At 42.7% G+C, this 14,306-nt stretch overlaps 2 protein-coding genes across 3 annotated transcripts in view; one reads left to right on the plus strand and one right to left on the minus strand.

Moving 5' to 3' along the window:
* LOC142035872 (14 kDa phosphohistidine phosphatase-like) overlaps positions 1-14,306 on the minus strand; it is a 381,702-nt gene that overhangs the window by 17,568 nt on the left and 349,828 nt on the right. The gene's annotated exons all lie outside the window — the stretch shown is intronic.
* On the plus strand, positions 3,469-12,416 carry SELE (selectin E). Of its 2 annotated transcripts, none has more exons than XM_075038474.1 (14): positions 3,469-3,588; positions 3,872-3,949; positions 4,389-4,775; positions 6,065-6,172; positions 6,299-6,484; positions 7,132-7,317; positions 7,424-7,609; positions 8,179-8,364; positions 8,471-8,656; positions 8,939-9,124; positions 10,115-10,222; positions 10,689-10,710; positions 10,824-10,896; positions 11,252-12,416. In XM_075038474.1, the coding sequence occupies exons 2-13, from the start codon at positions 3,913-3,915 to the stop codon at positions 10,879-10,881; spliced, it is 1,836 nt and encodes a 611-aa protein (XP_074894575.1). In that variant the 5' UTR covers positions 3,469-3,588; positions 3,872-3,912; the 3' UTR covers positions 10,882-10,896; positions 11,252-12,416. The 2 variants fall into 2 exon arrangements, with proteins under 2 accessions (XP_074894575.1, XP_074894576.1); XM_075038475.1 differs by having other exon boundaries at positions 10,827-10,896.

Genomic DNA, 14,306 nt, shown 5'->3' on the forward strand with positions numbered 1-14,306 from the left:
TTCAAATATCAGACCTGACTGGTTTTTGTTATTCTTACTCCTAATGTGTTTATATAACCTTTTCTTACCTATTATGTCTCATAGTGGCCTATCAAGTAAACCTTCCAACTGGAAAATTAGTTGCTGCTAGATAATCCTTGTTAGGCACCTCTGTTGGTAAGGGAAAAGAGGTCATCTGGAGTATTCCTATTCACTTGTAAAAAGCTGGGCTTTCACTTGTGAAAATGAATGTCTGGAGTGTATAAGAATAAGAAGTGTTCAGCATTTCTAAAAATTTGACTTGATTTAGGTTTAGAGTCTCCCATTTTTCTGGCAGAGAGGAATTGGATTAATTTTAAGGAACTATGTCTCTGCTCATGTGGCATGAGAGGAGGGTGGACAACTGCACTCAGCTTAGTACAGTACAAGGAACAAGGCTCTTATATTCCCAAATCAATTGGCAAAAGCACAGAAAAGCACAATTGTGAAATAAAAATAAGAAAAGAATAAATCAGTAACATGGAAACCACCTAAGAAGCAGGCTGGATGGCATTTCTAGCTTGAAGATCTGTAGTTCAACCTAAGTAACTGTATCAGAGGTCTTTTTCCTGAAATAACTATGTAACTTAGGATCCAGTATGAGCTTTAGCTCACAGGAATCCCAGTCTTTCTGAACAAAAGGGTTGAAGTTTTAAGTGCCTTTGACTTTTAATAAAGATAGTTTAACCTCTCAGTTGTGTGCTTTTGAAAATGCTTTTCAGCCTTTCTTTTTTCTGAAAATTTTGCATTTGTATTCATCTTCCATTATATTAAAAGGTGATTAAAAAAAATTGGTGGATGGAAGAATTCCCTGGGAAAAACCAAGAAGAGCCCCATGTCACTGATGCATAAAGGAATACTGCCAACTAAAAGAGCCAGTCTTTGTTTTTTCGGCTGGAGTTTTTACAGGCATATTGCTTTTAGGCTTTGGTGTTTGGGGTTTTTTTGTGTTGTTTTATCTATCTGCTGCAGACAAGAGGTCTCAGACAGCCCTTGTGAAGGAAGACTATTGTAAACTGTGAAATACTCTCTTCCTTCCTCCGGAGATTCCACTGGCAAAGCAATTCTGATAAAGTTTCCTCCACTCAACTTCAGAGCTTCTGCCATGACGAGGATGAGCACTTACCAGTAGGAAGCTCATAAAACAATTTGAAAAAGTGAATCTCCAGGAAAAGGTGTAGGATTTTCTGCCTCCTGGCTCCAGAGGGGATATAAACTGTTCCGGAGTGGTCTATAATTTTTCTGTATATACAATTATAACAGCTGATCAATGTTTTAGAAAAAAAATAAGGCTGCCCTATCAAAACTAATTATCATTAGTTTGTTTTAGGATAATGTTTACAGAACCGCTGTAAAATTAGGCCCTGCTGCATGATGTACTGTACAGGTGCATTAGAAGTACCAGCCTCTGTTAGGAGGGTTTACAATCTGAAGAACACAGACAGAGAAAGGTTGGCAGACAGGAAATGTTTTCACTCCCAATTTATAGATGAACAGCTGTGGCTAAAGAAATAACAGTCCTGATCTGATGCTACCTGGAAGTCTGGTTGTTCCAAGCAAGGCTGGCCCAAGCCTGGGCTTGCAGAATGAGTCTGTGACATAGCCAAGAGTTAACCTCAACTTTCCAGAGTTTCTTGATAGTTTTTTTTGTATTTCTAGCTTTGCTAGGCCACACCTGCTAGGAAGCCTTCCTCTCCCTAGAAATATTCAGTATGTTGTTTTTCATCCTCACTCTATTCAATAACTGACTTTGACATGCTTTCTAGGACTTTGTTGCCATTTCTAGTAAACTCATATTTTGATAGTAATTGAGGGTGGTTTAGAATATACTCAGTATTCTAGCCTCTTTTCTGTGATGGATTGCTTGATGGGCAGAGATGTATTAAAGTATGGCTACTTGAAAAATATTTTTTTGTGAAAAAATTGGGAATTGATGCCAGCTGAGACCTTAGCTTGGAATCCAGGAGCTGCTGATTTTTATTCTGTAAGAACAGACTGAGGCTCTAAAATAAGAGCTCCAACATGCACTCTATAAACTATAACTATGCTTTACAGATATGAAGTGGATGCTACCCTGTGTCCTCCTATTGCTGACAACCCTTGTTGAGTCCTTTGCATGGCTAGTCTTGTTAAACCTCACCCATAATGGTGAATCTTTATGCCTGGAATACCAGTTTGGCAACTGGACTGTCTGGTGGAGCCTCCATAATAACTGCCTGAGTGGACATGGAACAAGGGATGGGGTGACGTGGCTCATCAGGGCGCAGGGGAATACCACTTTGTATCGACCAGGGTTGGGACTGCTGGGGATTGTGGAGTCTGTGACAAGCTTCTAGTGTCATGTCTTTGCACAGGGTTAAGAACTGAGCTAATGTATCTATTACTCGTGTTGTCCGTTCCTTACTTACAGCCCTCAACAGTACTTGTGAGACCTCCTGTAACAGAGGTGAGAAGGATACTTAAGTGAGAATATCCAGAACTACTTCTATACGTAGCGTGGCAAGTCACTTACCTTATCACTGAAGTGGCATACATGTGAAGGTATGCATGAGAAGAGTGGAGTGGTGCAGCCAGAAGACTGTTGTGCAAGGAATCAGTGATCCTCATGCCTCCTGCCTTCTCACGTATGCAGCTGCATTCTGAATAGCCTGTGACTGCTTACCAACCCACTATAGCGAAGTATCCATGATTACTCAGGCATGTGTCTCTGTACCATGGACACCATGTGACTGCTCTGTGCAGTAGTATAATTAGTGTATACACAATAAATGTGCATGAATTCAGTATGAGACTAGTGTATTGTCTTGTCCACCTGAAATATTATATGCACCTGTTCAAGAATTGTAACTCTATTGAGGTAGGGATATTGGAGCACATGGTCCAAGGGACTCTTCAAAGTTAAGTCTGCATTCCACGCTTGACTGCTACAAGTGACTGATGAATCTGTATTGTGAGCAAGACTCTAGAAGAATACTAGCCATTCTGGGCTGGCAAACCTTACCACAAATGAGAACTCTGCACAGCATGCTGTGATCCACAAGGAAGGGCTTGTCCAATGCTGCAGTTTCCATCTTTTACTCAAACTTAGTTATCCAGCTTTGAATGTCGGTGCCTTTCTGCACCTTGCTGCAAAACATTATGCTAGGTAAAAAGTTGGAATCTGCTTATTCATGCAACTAACTCAAGCTAACCATCTTGGTCCTTCCTCATATCCTGGAATTGTGTGTTTCTGTCAGTAAAACTATGTAATGCAGTACTTGGCAGTTTGTCAGCACAGCGTGTCTTTGTGGGAGGGTTTATCTGGCAAGGCGAAGTGTCAGGCTTAATGTGTGGGAGGGTCAGATCCCGGGATTTTCCAAGAAATTTTTTTCCACAAGAAATTTCCCGTCTCGTGGAGGACAGGCCAGCTGAGAGAATAAAAGGCCGTACTAAAGGCAGAGGATTACACAGTCCAGACGCTTGGAGCTGAGCTTAATCTTCAAGTCTGTATTCAGCAACTTAGCAACAGAAATCAGTCACTGAGAAATATCGCAGAGGACTTTTGCCACCCAGCCACCACAACTACAACCTGTGAGTATAAATGGAGAGTGTTATTCTGTTTAATTGCTCAGCTAAAGGAAAACTGGACAGATAGAATTCTGTGTCAGTGTTCTTTAAAACCTGTTTACATTTAAATGCTATCTTGATATTAAGAACTGTTATAAAATTAATAATTTCTTAAAAATAGGAATCTTAAATCTTCAGAATAATTGTTTAAAAGTATGTAGAAAAGATTGCATAGACAATATTTTTTATTGAATTGTAAGAAGTCAGTATTTGTTCTCTACAAATGTGTTCCTTTGATCTCTCATAGCCATCCACTTAAAAGATAAAGAGAAGAGAAAACTGTCAAACATGATTTGCTTGTGGTTCCTATCTCTTCTTGCTTATGGTAAGTGTGTATTTCTCTGTGTAGAAAACTAGTTGAATGGTAATATTAGTGTGACTGTTCTGTTTGAGCTCAGAATTAAATGGAATTTTTTAACCTGACCTAATTAAGTTGAGGCTAGGTTCACATAGAGAAACTCTAGCTAGAATGGCATGTTTCCCTGCTTGCCTGTCAAATACATAATTGGCTCCTGTAGTTTGCTATGAAGTCTGCAAAGCCTTGTGTGATCAGACATAGTTTCACAGGCTGAAGTCCCTGCACTTGATGCTGACATGCCTGTTTTGAAGCTTGCCAGTTGATTGTTTATAAAATAATTGCCACTACTTTTTAAGCAGTTTCAAATATTGGCAAGTTTGCAATATTTATAGAGCTTTACATATCCTCTCCTAGAGAGAGGAGGGAAAAAGTCAGACACCAACTTTTTGACATCTTTTCATTCTAGGACTTACAATACTGCAGGGGGTGAATTGTTGGACATACCATTATTCAGATACAAACATGACCTACAGGGAAGCAGAGCTGTGGTGCAAAAAGAGGTATACTAACATGGTTGCCATTCAGAATAAGGACGAAATCAACTATCTCAATAACTTCTTACCCTTCAATCCGGGTTATTACTGGATTGGAATCAGAAAAATTAATGAGGTATGGACCTGGATTGGAACTAACAAAGAACTAACAGAAGAGGCAGAAAACTGGGCTTCAGGTGAGCCAAATGGCAAAGGGAACAATGAGGACTGTGTTGAAATCTACATCAAAAGAGGGAAGGATGACGGCAAATGGAATGATGAACAGTGTGAAAAAAAGAAGGTCGCCTTGTGCTACACAGGTATGGTGTGATAACGGCCGTTCTAGTGTGACCCTGTGGAGATGAGATGGTGGGTGGGATGAGTTGGTTAACGTAGTCTTACATATTAACTACCTGACCCTGTAAGCACTTGTACGCTTATCCTTACTTACAGGGCTAAGGTTGTTCTTGTTCTAAGAGCTGGATTGATCTCACTTACCTTTTAGCTCCCAGAATATTATACATCTTTTATGCGCAAATCACCAGACCTTCTCTATAATCAGTGGAGGGAAGCAGGTTTTTCCAGGTGATGACTTTCATTCCACTCTCAAGTGGGTGTCTCAGCTAGCTAAGAATTGCCCTTTTGGAGGCGTCTGCCTGCTGACTATAGACCACTGGATTAGATAGACACTTTGTGTAAGAGGTGGCTAAGGCTAGGCCAAAACACAAATGCAAGTGAAATATCAGCCAAATTAGAGCTGTGGTGAGTTAATGAAGAATGTACCTGTTGAGGATTTCTACCTACTCCACTGTTGTGGTTTAACTCCAACTGGCAACTAAGCACCATGCAGCTGCTCACTCACCTCCCTCACTATGGGATGGGGGAGAGAATCAGAAGGGTAAAAGTGAGAAAACTCGTGGGCTGAAAGACAGTTTAATAGGTGAAGAAAAGCTGTACGCGCAAGCAAAGCAAAACAAGGAATTCATCACTACTTCTCATCGGCAGGCAGGTGTTCAGCCATCTCCAGGAAAGCAGGGCTCCATCGCGTGTAACGGTTACTTGGGAAGACAAGCACCATAACTCCAAGCATCCCCCGTTCCTTCTTCCCCCAGCTTTATATACTGAGTATGACATCATATAATCTGGAATATCCCTTTGGTCAGTTGGGGTCAGCTGTCCCAGCTGTGTCCCCTCCCAGCTTCTTGTGCACCCCCAGCCTACTTGCTGGTGGGGTGGGGTGAGAAGCAGAAAAGGCCTTGACTCTGTATAAGCACTGCTCAGCAGTAAATAAAACATCCCTCTGTTATCAACACTGTTTTCAGCTCAAATCCAAAACATAGCCCATACTAGCTACTGTGAAGACCATTAACTCTATCCCAGCCAAAACCAGCACACCCATGGCATATTGTTCCTTTTGCATTTTAAATATTGCTACTATCTACCTGAGAAAAAGTGGTCATGGAATTTCCAGTTTGTTTTGCTATATAAAGTGCTTGATTAGTGCCAGAAAGATAAACAAAGTGGTAGCCAGGTTTCATTAGTGGCAATTGATGATTCTTTTATAATTTGCTGTATTTTTTATTTTTTTTATTTTTTTTTTTCCCCCCAGCTTCTTGCAACCCATCTCTCTGCAGTGGCCGTGGAGAATGCATAGAGACTATTAACAATCATACTTGCCATTGTAACCCTGGATTCTATGGGCCTGAATGCGAGTTTGGTAAGATTACTCCATCCTGCTTTTCAACCAGGGCAATATTCATGCTAGCTAGTGTTCAGTTTGGCTTGTTGATTCACCTGCTCAGCCAATGAGACTGACTGTGTACGTTTTTGTGTTTCTTTGAAGTTGAGAGTTGTGATCCACTAAAGAAACCTGATCATGGGAGCCTCCAGTGCAACCATCCATTGGAGAACTTCAGCTACAACTCATCCTGCACAGTTCAGTGTGAGGAAGGCTATGAACTGACTGCACTGGAATCTGTATACTGTACCTCTTCTGGGGACTGGTCTGCCCCCCTTGCAGCATGCAAAGGTGAGCTTCTCAAGCATGATAGGTGAGCTTTCTACGTTATACATAGCTCTGTAAAATTGAGTGCTGCTCTGTTAGTAGGTACAAATTGAAGTTCTGTCCCATTCCTTTGTAATGAATTATGTGGTAAAGGTGCTATATTATTGCAGCACACAGGTCTTTTTGCTCCTGAAGAGATTAAATGGGCAGGATGAACGTTCTGGCCCTGGTCTAGATTTCCTTGTAGGGAAAGACTTTTCCACCACTTAGTGGGGAACAAGGGATAGAGATGACCTAGCTTTGAGACTGCTCACAACAGGCCAGTTAGTCCTGACTGCAGGAATTATTTTTGAGGTGTTCAGCTTAGAATAAGCTACTGTTTGAAGCAAATAAAAGCATCAAACATCACCAAGCAGCAGTCAAAATGGGAAAATTTTGGATTGTAACTAGTTGCTGTCATGAGCTGCAGATGAATTTGCAGCCTTGCCTTAAAAGTCAGTCTTCCATTTTGAGACTTTCCACTCCTATCTGCTTTCTGAAATGGCAGCATAGTAGATCTCCTTTTTAAAGCTGCTTCCATTTAGGCAATATGTTGCTAAGTTTCAGGAAAGAAAAAAACTTTTTATGGTTTATTGCAAGCTAAGCTCTGTGCTGTTTCTTACACTTTTCAGCTGTGACCTGTCCTGCCTTAGAAATGCCTGCTCATGGTGCTGTGAACTGCTCCCATCCCTCTGTGGAGCTCACCTGGGGTACCACCTGTGAGTTCACCTGTGAGGAAGGATTTGCCCTGACAGGACCAGCCACACTGCAGTGTGGGTCTTCTGGGGCCTGGGACAGGCAGCAGCCATCCTGTGCAGGTACCTTTCCTTATTCTGCTCACCTGAGCACTTGGGGCTGTCAGCATTGGTGTCTTGAATTCCTGAGGCATCTGTGCTGATTTCTGGAATGATCTGTGTGTTGCAGCTGTGAGATGTGAGGCTGTAACCTGGCCAGAAGAAGGCTTTGTGACCTGTGACCACGCTCCTGCAGATCTCGCCTATCGCTCGTGTTGTGATTTCCGCTGCAGCGAGGGCTACGTTCTGGACGGCCCATCCAGCATTGAGTGCACGGCACAGGGACAGTGGTCAGAGCCAGTGCCAAAATGCAAAGGTAGGATTTACTGGGTTGGAAATCATCCATTAAAGCTTAGAGTAGCTCGAATACTCTCAAGAGACTTCCTCATTCAACTGTAGTCAAGGAGTAACAGTCATCCCCAGCATGTTTATAGCACTTTTCATAAGCAGATCTCAAGACAGATATCATTTAGCCTGTTGTTTTAAAGAGGAAACAGCAGTGCACGGTGACAAGCAATACTCAGGAACTGTGTCCCCAACACATATGATAACAGACTTTTGAAGTGGAGTGTTCTGACAGGAGGTCTTTATTCCCTACATCCCAAATGGGAGCCAGTGTTTGTTTATGCAGTGCACTTGTGGAGTATAACCTGCAGCCAGTCTCATGATAGCTTGCATGCTTTAGGTGTATGTTTAGGGGTTCTGGCTGCACTGTGCAACATGCTGAAAGCCCTGTTTCCTGAGACACTGCTAGGTCTGAAGGGAAGTACCATGGCTTTGTAGGGGACAGCTCCAGGCAGGGCACTCCTCTTGTCAGCTCAAAAAAGAGTGTTTATCTTGACCTACTCCAAGCTAAGCTCTGTGCTGTTTCTTAATGCTTTTCAGCTGTGACCTGTCCTGCCTTAGAAATGCCTGCTCATGGTGCTGTGAACTGCTCCCATCCCTCTGTGGAGCTCACCTGGGGTACCACCTGTGAGTTCACCTGTGAGGAAGGATTTGCCCTGACAGGACCAGCCACACTGCAGTGTGGGTCTTCTGGGGCCTGGGACAGGCAGCAGCCATCCTGTGCAGGTACCTTTCCTTATTCTGCTCACCTGAGCACTTGGGGCTGTCAGCATTGGTGTCTTGAATTCCTGAGGCATCTGTGCTGATTTCTGGAATGATCTGTGTGTTGCAGCTGTGAGATGTGAGGCTGTAACCTGGCCAGAAGAAGGCTTTGTGACCTGTGACCACGCTCCTGCAGATCTCGCCTATCGCTCGCGTTGTGATTTCCGCTGCAGCGAGGGCTACGTTCTGGACGGCCCATCCAGCATTGAGTGCACGGCACAGGGACAGTGGTCAGAGCCAGTGCCAAAATGCAAAGGTAGGATTTACTGGGTTGGCAAATACAGTTCTCTTGTCACTGGAGAACACACTGAAATCCATATTCCTACAGGGTCCTGGCTCCAAACTAAACTCTGTGCTGTCTCATGTTTTCAGCTGTGATTTGCCCTGCCTTAGAAATGCTTGCTCACAGCTCTGTGAACTGCTCCCATCCCAAAGCTAAATGAATTTGAAAAAACAGGGTACATGTACTAGTGCAAAAAGCAGGGCCAAAGACAGGGAAGTCCTTAATGACTCTTAACCATTTCTTTCTGTATTTCAGTTGTACAGTGTGAACCACTGAGCTCTCCTGAGAAAAGCTCTATGGATTGCTCACATGGTGCTGGGAACTTCACATACAACACAGCCTGCCACTTCAGCTGTCTAGAAGGATGGAGGCTCAATGGTTCTCATGTTCTTGAGTGCAATCATTCAGGAAACTGGAGTGCCAGTCTGCCCACATGTGAAGGTATTTTACCTGTGACTAGCCACAGAGGGTGGCCCTGGGTTTCTAGTCAAATGAGGTGTGGAAGGGTGGAAGATGTAACACCAACAGTGAGCTAGAACTTCTAGTGAAGTCCATGAATTAAAAAGCCCAACAAAATCTCTCAGTATTTTTTTTTGAAAATAGAAGGGGGGAAAATTCCTAAAAGGTCTTGGTGAAAAATGTTGATTTCTTATCCAAAACCAAAAGCTGCAACCTGATCTCGGGTTGTTTTGTTTGGGTTTTAATTAAAATATTTCTCATGTTGAGCTTTTTCCATATCAATAAAGAAAAAAAGCTTTTCTGGAGAAACAGAACCTTGTGGTGAAATCTGCATCCATAAGTCTGTTTCTCAGAGGAACAGTTTATAGATTTGTTAATTTGGTGTGATAGTTTCTTGGGTGAACTCCTCGGCCAAAAGACCTCACAGAGCTTTTCTGTCAAAGGCTGTAATTTTACAGGTCAGAAGTCTCAGTCTTGCCTTCCCATTCAAGGCATTAAGAGCTCTGTCACTGTCCTTAATAGGAATATCCTTGCCCTGCCTGAAATGCTTTTGCTTGAGGTTCTAAAAGCTCAACTCCACTTTATTTGCTTGAGCAGAACTTAGAACCTTGAATAATTTAATTGGTCTCAACAGGATTGCTCAAAGAGGAAGACAGTGAGAATTAAAATATGAACTGAAACATGAAAAATAAAAGATGAGCATAAAGTGTCATGTGAGGCTGGAAGTTAGACAGACCCTGGTATAGCTAGCTTGTTGCCTTGCCATTGCTTTGTCAATGGGTGGGATGATTTTTAGTATGCAGCTTTTTACCTTGTGTACAGAATGTGTCCTGTCTCAGCAAGAGAAAACTTAAGGGTTACAAGCTGCAATTCTGGTTCCTCTTGAAAAGCACAAGATAAAGGAAGAAGTAGAGAGGGCTTCAAAGACCACACATGACTCTTGATCTCACTGAAATTTTTTCATCCTCTCAGCTTCTGAACAAGTCAGCTATGTCTCTGTGGGCATAGCAGCCACAAGTGCCTCTCTGTTGTCCACGGCATCATTCCTCCTTTGGCTTGCAAGACGTTTCCGAAGAAAAGGTGAGCAATTGGAGTGGGTCCACTGGTTTTATTTACCTTCCTGAAAAATTTTCAGTGGAGGGAAAAAACACCCCTCCAAACCCCAATACCTTGCTTTTTGAAAAAATGAAAATTCCCATACTTAAAGAAATTTCAAAATTATTTTCAAGAAGCCTGCATACATGCCATGTTTGGCTTTTGGAGGAACATTTTAAAACAAAAAATAGTAAAAAAATTAATATTTAGAAAACAAGAATTAGAAGAAAAAAGCAACATTTTATTTATTGGTAATTACTACCAGAGAAAGTGAATGGGTATTTGAGATGGGGCTAATGACAACATAGTAATAACTGCCTGTGAGATTTATTGCTAGATAATGGCTTTTTATCAGATATTCAGAAATGAGAGGGGTTTTAGTAGAAGAAAAATTTTGCATGATGGGGCTTTCATCTTGAAATGCTAATATCTTTTCTTATTCTTCTTGCAGCAAAGAAATTTACTCCTTCCAGGTAAGTTCCATCTCAAAAAAAACCCCATGAAAAACACTGCAATCACTTTGCTAAAATCCTTTTGATATAAACCAGTTGTCATGAAAGTATTTTTCATTTCTGTTTTTTTATAGTAGCTGCCAAAGCCTAACCACTGAAGGTAGTTTCCAAAGTGCTGGCCAGAATGTCTAACTCTGGATGTTTCAGGTAAGCACATGAGATAGCTGCACTCACAAATTCTCTTCCTTTTAATCACACAAGCAATCAGAGCTGTTAATTGCTATACAATTGCTGAAATAGCGATATGTGCTTTGGGGTACCTAATAGGCATCTTGGCATTGCATGCAAGTTCTTAACAAGACTGATGGATTTATTGCTTTAGAAATGGTTATTCAGCTTCTTACGGATGATTGTGCTTAGCATTCTGTCCAGCTGCATATAGTATTAGGAACACTTTTGTGCATTTTTGCTACCTGCTGCATACAAAGTTCCTCTGAAATGAGAGCAAATACAAATCTATGACAACTTTCCAATTTATAGAGGAATTTCGTTCTCTCTGCAGGAATTGAAGCCTTCTTTACTTACGTCTCAGAGATTTCTGGAGAATGAAACTGCATGCAAATCAGCAGCTGTCCAGATGTTTTTACCGCTTGCTGACAAGATGATTGACCTTGTGTATTGTTCAGAAATTTTGAATTCAAGCTGTCTGGTATTTCCATTGAAGACAAGCACAGAGTAAAACTCTGGCCTTCTGGCAAAATACTGTCTACATTCAGTCATGTAGTTATCATAACTGGGAGCTTGCCATCTCTTGTCCAGATGGTGAGCAAATAGTAAGCTGCTGCCTAAAGAGGAGGCTGGTTTCTCCTCTGGTCTACTCAAAGGTACCTAGGTGAGGTGAAGACATGCATTATTTCACATCACTTACTACACTGCTGGAGATGTCTTCTCTGGAGTCAGATGGGTTATACTTGTAGAAACAGAGTAACTGGGATGAAAAAATATTCATTGAATAGCTTTGAAACCATTGATCTGGTCTGTTGTTGAAGTCAGTTTATTTTAAGAGGATGTCCTAGTCCATAAATATGCCTGTAATGATATGGGCCATTATTTGGGTTTCTGCTGCATGTCTCAGAAAGCTTAGGGACTTTAACCTCTTTCTTTTTTTTTTTCTCTCTTTTTTTCTTTTTCTTTGTTTTTCTTTGTTTTTCTTTGTTTTTCTTTGTTTTTCTTTGTTTTTCTGGTAATAGCACTAGGATTCATAGTGCATATACTAGGTACTCTGGTTTCTGAATGCAGCAAGTAGATCTGAAATGATCTTATCCCTGTGGGATTATGCACTGTAATACAGGTGTATACGTAAATATTTAATTGTGCATTTTTTACTGTGGATATTTCTGTGCTATTAACTGTAAATGTATTGTAAAATACTTGTTCCTGAGTAGCTCTGTGGCCATTGATCTGGGCCCAGGTAATTTTAAAATAATTCAGAGGTGTTTGTAAGGATTTCATGCCTGCATATGATTTACAAATAAAATGGAAGCCTGAGATTTGTGTATATATATTGCAAGTATGATTTATTATGCTGTTAAAGGACTTCAAATGAGAAAGTCTTTCTTAAGTTATGTTTAAGTTATAATCATAAATTAAAAATCTCTGACATAGAATCTGATATGTATTGTCCTATTTGTAACAGTATTTAATAAAATGTTTTAATGTAATGCTCCCTTTTTGGAAATGTACATCATCTAAATGATTTAGGTCAGCCCTTGGATACAGCTTCATCAGGAGAACTTGAGGGGCTGGGGGAAGACTGGCTAAATAGCAAGGCTGTCCCTTATTTAGCTGTCCGTTTTCATAGCAGTCAAGGAAAGAGAAGCCACCAGATGGCACTGACTGCCTGGGAACTAGCACAGCCAAAGCTGGACCCCAAACCAGCATTCCCAGTCCTGAAAGGAAGTAGGAAGGCTCAGCGACGTGTCCTTGTAATGCAGGTGCCTGGACGAGCAGTGAGCTTTGCGAGAGGTATGCTCAGGAGGGCGAGGAGAGCAGAAAGAGAAGCAAGTAGGTGATCTTGGTGCATAGTTAACGCCACAAACCCCTCAGCCCATGCAGGTCTTTTGCAGCCGTTTCTGCTGGGAAGTTAGCTGAGCATGGGAGACCGTGGACAGCTCTGGGGACTAGTGATGACTGCTGTCTATGGACCTTTGCTCCCACCCTGGCTTGGGCTGGAACCAAAGACTCTCCCATGGGCTAGTACTGGCTAGATTCCAGTGATGGCCAGACGCTCCTGTGGCCACCCTTTCCCAACCCCTGACATAGCCAAGGAAGCTGCGCTGTGGCTCTCTGTAGCTGCTGCCAGGAGCCAGGCCTTGATTATAAACCATGAGATGCATTCCTGCCCTAGGCAAAGCTCAAGAGAAGCCATCAGGCCTGTGAGCAAGGGAGTCAATTAAGAGGTGCTGTGCCACAGTGGACAGGGCCCATTGCTGTTTATCCCAAACCGATTAAAGAACTGAGAGCGGCTGTCAGCGCTTCCCCCGCCTTGACAAGGTGGGGCCCAACCATGTGAGCAGATGTAGAGCAGTAATCCTTTAGGTTCCCTGAGGGGACATAGAGATTAGCCTGAAACGCCCTGCTCTGAATCCCTGCAGGAGCTGTTTTGAGAGCTAAACCACCACATGGGTCCCCCAGCCTGTCCTTGTTGTTGTCCTCTATATGCATGGCCCCGTAGCATCCTCTGGAGAGAGTTGCTCAGGCCAGCATGGTTCCTACCCTGCTGCAGTCAGGGCAGCCCAGCTTCTCCTTTCCTGACCAGAGATGGTGCTTCTAGCAGCTTTCCCTGGGATCTTACAGGGGCTTTCTTGCCAGAAAAGAGACTATAAAATTATCCCTTCTCTTTCTCCCAAGCCTTCATCCCTTGTGACTGCTAGAGGCAGCAGGAGCGAGACCACATTTGGGTGGGATTAGTCCTCTATCTCTCCATATATCCCCTAGGCCAGACAAAGACTCCTTGAAGGGGATCTCCTTCCTTGCAGTGACTTACAGGTTATGTCTACCCTCATAATTAATCTTAGTCCAGGGCACAGGCAAAACCCTAGCCTGTGCTTGTCCAGGTTGCTTGATACTTGGTCCTCTCCTGGCACTGTTTTTTCCTGCTTCAGGATATGAGTTACCAGTTAGGATGGCATGGTGTGTCCAGGTCCTTTAGGATCTTCAGGAAGTTGTTTTATTTGCAGCAGATGTGTCTCTGTCGCGGTGCCTGTGAACACAGCTCTTCTGTTGTTTGCTATGTGTATAGTTCCCATGCTGGCAAGAATGGCCATGGGAACGCTTGCTGGCAGGCAGTCATTTAGTAACTCCCTTATATCACTCCTCTATATGGTGCAGTGCTGTGTGGCCACTGAAGGGCCGCAAGGTCTTTTCTGGAGGGGCTTTCCCTATTTTCTGTTGTTCCATTTCCCTTAAATTCCTCAGCTCTCCCTGGGCCTGTGGCATTGTTCAGAATGGGGTCCGTGTTCTGCCTGGCATCTTATTTCGGAGCAGATACCTGCTTGTGCCGTGACCTATGGAAGCTGTGAAGGTGACATTAACTGGGAGGCACGCATGTCCTTTCA

Source organism: Buteo buteo, chromosome 10 (assembly GCF_964188355.1).
Source record: "Buteo buteo chromosome 10, bButBut1.hap1.1, whole genome shotgun sequence".
In the NCBI taxonomy this organism is placed as follows: domain Eukaryota; kingdom Metazoa; phylum Chordata; class Aves; order Accipitriformes; family Accipitridae; genus Buteo; species Buteo buteo.

What these genes read in the sequence shown, in the direction of transcription:
- SELE (XM_075038474.1), top strand. Translation starts at nt 3,913, where the DNA reads ATGATTTGCTTGTGGTTCCTATCTCTTCTTGCTTATG. An exon ending in CCCCCTTGCAGCATGCAAAG is followed by an intron (nt 6,485 to 7,131) that starts GTGAGCTTCTCA and finishes TACACTTTTCAG; the next exon opens with CTGTGACCTGTCCTGCCTTA. An exon ending in AAGAAATTTACTCCTTCCAG is followed by an intron (nt 10,711 to 10,823) that starts GTAAGTTCCATC and finishes GTTTTTTTATAG; the next exon opens with TAGCTGCCAAAGCCTAACCA.